The sequence below is a fragment of the Echinops telfairi genome, unplaced genomic scaffold (genome assembly GCF_000313985.2).
Source record: "Echinops telfairi isolate 266 unplaced genomic scaffold, ASM31398v2 ScPeMD7_7459;HRSCAF=8497, whole genome shotgun sequence".
NCBI classification, from domain to species: Eukaryota; Metazoa; Chordata; class Mammalia; order Afrosoricida; family Tenrecidae; genus Echinops; species Echinops telfairi.
Window position 1 is genome coordinate 2,126,018 of NW_022111359.1, and position 5,355 is coordinate 2,131,372.

The 5,355-nt window shown below is 50.6% G+C and overlaps 1 protein-coding gene across 1 annotated transcript in view; it reads left to right on the forward strand.

Moving 5' to 3' along the window:
• Positions 1–3,630, forward strand: part of LOC101646763 (cytochrome b-c1 complex subunit 10) — a 4,427-nt gene extending 797 nt beyond the window's left edge. The window contains exons 2-3 of the mRNA XM_004716980.2: positions 1,015–1,163; positions 3,402–3,630. Coding sequence (XP_004717037.1) covers positions 1,015–1,135 — 121 coding nt within the window. The 3' untranslated portion in view covers positions 1,136–1,163; positions 3,402–3,630. The remainder of the gene's footprint in view (positions 1–1,014; positions 1,164–3,401) is intronic.
• Positions 3,631–5,355: the final 1,725 nt, after the last annotated feature.

Below are 5,355 nucleotides of genomic sequence, written 5' to 3' on the forward strand. Positions count from 1 at the left end.
GGAAGGGGGAGCGGGGAGGGAGGGGAAAAATGAGGACCTAATGCCGGGGGTTTAAGTGGAGAGAAAATGTTTGGAGGATGAGGGCAATGAATGTACAAATGCGCTTAACACAATTGATGTGTGTATGGATTGTGATAAGAGTTGTATGAGCCCCTAATAAAATGATTTTTTTTTTAAAGTTAGGTATGGAGTGACTCTGGACAGCAGACACCAGCTGATTCCCAGCTGACACTCTTTCACCCAGACTTTTATTTACCCCACAAGCATTTCCTGAGCACCTACTGTGCGTGAGGGACACAGCAGAGACCAGTGTGCCAGACCCTGACTTCCTTGCTGAGAGAACGGCCCCTGAGGCTGCCATGAGATCAATACATGCCGAGTCAGACTTGTAGGAGGGTCCAGGGAGCTCTGCCCCAGCTATTTCTGGCTCCTAGGAGCCGGGAAGCTTGTAGACCCTCAGAAGGTACTGTGGGCTTTGAGGAAGGCCCTGCTTGGAGCCAGAGTCCCTGCCCGCCACTCTCCTTCCCCTAAGCCTGGGATGTCTTGAGAAATGGAAGAAGCTAAAAGCAGGGCATTTTGGAAATATATACAACACATTTGGGAATTCTAAGTCCCTAGGGTCTCCAGAGAGGGGTGACCAAGATGGCGGAGGCAGAAGCGTCCCCGGATGATAGAGTGACCCTACCTGTCGAAGGCCATGAGAAGAAGCAGCACATTTGATCCTGGGTCCCTCATGTCATGCCTTGGCCAGTTTCTGATGGTAGGGGTAACTAGTGACCACCTGGGAGGGGGTGTTGCTGCTTGGGGCAGCTCCCTGCAGGCTGTTGGCATGAGTGGGACATTGGGCCGTCTATCAGTTTTGAGCCTCTTGCCCAGCCTGCGGGGTTGTACAGGTGAGAAAAGACTGGGACAGCTGCAGTCAGGGGGCAGGTAGGCACCTACATGTGGGAGGTGGGGGAGACTTTCAGGAGGACACTTTGCAAACAGGTCTGACGCTGGTTCTCTTGCATTCAGGCTGCCCACGGCAGGCATGTGGGGCGCAGTGGGTTCCGTGGGGCTGGTGTGGGCCACCGACTGGCGGCTGATCCTGGACTGGGTGCCCTACATTAACGGCAAATTTAAGAGGGACGACTGAGGACACCCTCCAGAGTTTTCTTCCGATTGTAAGTTTCTGAGGTCAGGTCTGCGGGCTGTTGGTGGGTAAACCTGGGCCTCCCCAGGAAGCAGACCGCAGAGAGGTAGGTTTTTCCAAGGTGGAGTTCTTGGTGTTCCCAGAGCTTGGGGGCAGGGGCTTGATCTTGGAGAATCTCCCTGCTGGCCAAGTTCAGACACTGGCTCTGCAGGCACCTTCTTATCCCGGGGTCAGCACTGTCCCGTGGTTCTCTCTCTGGCTCCTGCCCATCCTGTTCCCAGCCTTGTCGCCCCATCTCCTCCTGCTCCCCAGCCAGGGCGGCATGGAGGGTGGCCCCACTTTACAAGTGGGGAAAGATAAGGCTGAGCCCTAGGATGGGTTGCTCTGAGAGTCATGGGACCCGATGTCTTTCTTTTTGGTGAAAATAACACACAACAGAATACAAACCCATTCCTTGGTGTCTGCCTGTGTGACTCGGATGCAGTCGGATGCATCACCGTTCAGCCCCCTCTCCCCATGTTCCCCACTGCTGAGCGGGACTCCGTTTCCCTCCGCTTTGGAGGCACGGCGGGCTGTTCTCCAGTCATTTTATCGGGAGCTCTCACAGATGTCAACATTTCTTGGTTCAGTCACATCAGGCAGCATTGTACACCTGCTACCACAGCCAGTTTCAAAACATTTTCTCCTTGAACTCCTTGAGGCCAGCTCCCCGTTATCCCCTCCCTCCCCCACAGCACCCCTTCTTTTATCTTACTTGCCATATACAGCTGACACCTTGAGCTCATCGAGACAGTGCTTTTTTTTTTTTTCACCTTTTCACAAGACTCCCTTTTCTTTTTTCTTTTTTAACATTTTATTAGGGGCTCATACAACTGTTATCCCAATCCATACACACATCAATTGTGTAAAGCGCATTTGTACATCGTTTCTCAAAACATTTTCTCTCCATTTAAACCCCCGACATTAGGTCCTCATTTTGAGACCGTGCTTTCAAAGAACACACGTGTTCATGGCCACGTTCATGACGGATTCAGCTAGATAGCGATTTGAAGTGATGTCAGGGAATAGTTTCATTTCACGGTTTGAAGATTTTCCCAGAGTGGTAAATTTGGGGGTTCCCCCTCTTAAAGGGTCCAGTGAGTCGAGTCTATAAGCATTTGAAATTCCATTCCACTCTGCCCCACCCCCCCACCCCCCTTGATCAAGACTCACCGTGATTCATTCGTAACGGCACCCAGGCACCATCACGTTCTGATGTCCTAGCTAACGAAGCACTTAGACCTGCAACCCCCTTTCTTCAGCCCCTTCTCTCTCTGGGGAAACGGCCCAGAGACTCCATCCTGCTTTCCTGTTGCCACAAGGCAGAAGTCAGACATGCCTCCATCCTCCATCTTTCTTTACCGTATTTTGACACCAACCATTCCTCCCCCAACACACTGCTGTCCTACTGGGTTCAATAATTAGTGGCCCTGGCCACACAAGCTTGGATGCTGGCTAAGGCTAGGTGTTGCTGTGGACCAAGGACTATATCCTTACTGTTAGCCTAGTGCCTTCCCTATTAAACCGCCATCGTTGTGAGTTTTTGTCTGAGCACTTCTGGCCTCTGCCACACGAGAGATCTCATACGTGCTCCCCTGGTGGCTCTTCTGCCGAAGGCCCTGGGGTTTCCATGTTCTTGTTTCGAGATGGCTCATTCCTACAGAGCTGTGGCTTTGTCTTAGCAGATCATACCCTAAGGAAACAAAGGGTGGTGACCTGGTTCACACTGTGTACTAAAGTACAGAGTTGATCTCACCTTAATCCTGTCTGATAGCATAGCAGAGAACTCCCTCCTAATTGGGAGTCCAGCCTAGGATTTAGAACATCTCACAAGGGATTATGACAAGAGGCGCCATATTAATTGGCTACATCTCAGCTTCCTTCATCTGGACTGATTGGTTTGTCAAGACTCTGGCTGCTGTCCTAAGCACATTGCTCCTATCTTTACTCATCAGCCCACATTTCAGGCCTGTGTGAGCAGCACTTTCCCAACCCCATGTTACAGAGAAGGAAAGCCATTTGAGATAGATTTGAACCTGGGCAGCCTGGCTCCACATCTTCCTTTTACCTCTCTGCTTTGATGTAAGAACGGCTAGCTTGGGACCCTCCCGCCATTTTGGTTTTTGTGGTGGGCTGGAATCCTCGGACCACAGGCCCCCTGATTGTCCCATCAGTTTAACTTCGTGTAGAAGGGATGTTTCTGCTCACCTGGGCTTGTTCTCCCTCCCAGGTGTCTGGTGGTGCTGATTCTTCCCGTCTCAGAACCTGCTACGTCTGGATCAGCTGACTACAGATGGATGGAATGGCTGAACCTAGCTGAGGTTGGACATCAAGGAAACCCACAACACAACTGAAGACTTTTTGTTCCGTTCCTAAAAAGAACCTGGATGTGTTCTTGCCCTTAGCATTAAAGTACATGATGAGACTACCGTCTGCCTGGACGTTGATCTTGCTGGTAACTCTGTGCTTCAGGTGTCCTTTGAGCTTCCCAACCTTGCAAATCTAGAATTTTCCATGACTCTTGTAAGCATTGTTGAATTCCTTTAAATGTTTCTCAGTGTATTGCTGCATTAGCAACACATCCTCCAATTTAGTAGGTCACACTAACAAAATTCACTGCTTCTCAATTTCTGTAGGCCCAGGAATTTCTGAATGGCCAAGTTTGATGGGCTTGGCTTCCTCGCATGGCTGTTGACCAGGAGCCTCAGTTCCTCTCTGTGTGACTTGATCCATAAAGTTGCTTGAGTCCCCTCACAACTTGGCAACTGACTTTCCACACACCTAGTTATCCCATAGAGCAAGGAGGAAGCCCCAACCTTTTATGATCTACTCAGAAGTCAGGCACCATCATTTCCCCACATTTTGTTCATTAAAAGCAAGTCACTGGGCCAGCCCACACTCAGAGGGAAGTGAACTAGGCACCGTATTTTGAAGGGAGGAGTATCAAGGAATTTGTACATACGTTAAACCTTTATATGAAAGGTATAAAAATTAAGAACCCATAATCTGACAATTCTGCCACATTGCAATGTTATATATAATAGGACAGAGTAGAACTGCCCTTTGAGTTTCCGAGGTAAAGCTTTATAAGTAGAAAGCCTCATCTTTCTCCCACTGAGTAGCTGGTGAGTGAACTGCACGCCTTGTAGTTCCCAGTCCAACGCCTGACTCTCAATGCCACTGGTAAAATGAGTGCTCCTGTATAAGCATACTTATGAGATGTGTTTTTTTGACAGCTGGTGGAATTTCCTACACTTGGTTCTTATACCACCCTTTAGTAAATGCAAAGCTTCCTTGGTTTTTAACTGACATATTCTGACATGGGGCTGGACCATTTATGAGTCTGCTTTGAAGGGCATGGTTTCCTGTCATTTACTATTCTGCTGTCCTTGTATTTAAATTATTTCACGTATATGAATATATCTGCTAAGTGTGGATATGTGGAATTGTGAAATAAATGAAAAGGTTTTCAAGAAAAACTTACACCTGGTAGTACTTCAGTCCCCCTGTGGACACATCCAAGCTTGCATTCATTTGCTGTTTCGTTCTATCAATGCCTTGGTGGCATTGCTGGGTAAGCATTTGTATGGCCAGCCTCAGGGTCAGTGGTTCAAATGCACCAGCTGCTTGTTACTTGCAGTCCTCAGACGCATCCCTTCAGGACTTGACAGGCCAGAGCCCGGGCGGGGGCGTGCCGTGCGTGACGCCACGCTGCCACAGGCCCCGCCACCCGCCACGTGCGCGGCTTTTATAGGGGGCGGGGCGGCGGGCTGCCGCGGCGCCCGCTGGGATATGTGAGTACGTCTGACCACGCCCCATCCTAGCTTTGATGGACAGCGGGCCTCCTGGGATAGCCGATAGCCCTGCCCATTCCATGCTCCGCTTAATGTGAGCGCCTCTGCCCGCGAGGGAACGCCCGAACACGGCCCGGTAGCCCCAGGGCCACGCTCCTCCTGCGATTTGATTGGCTTGGTCACAGAGGAACTCGATAGGCAGCGACAATTCTGGCCTCGCCTCCCCCAAGCGCTGATTGGCGGAGCGGCCACAACCTTGCTCTCGGAACCTTGCGGGCTGACTTGACAAACCTAGGCCACGCCCCCTGTGAGTTGATTGGTCAATCAACTGGTCACTAGGCAGCAGGTCGGAGAGCCAGGCCCCGCCCTTCCCACGCGCTGATTGGTACA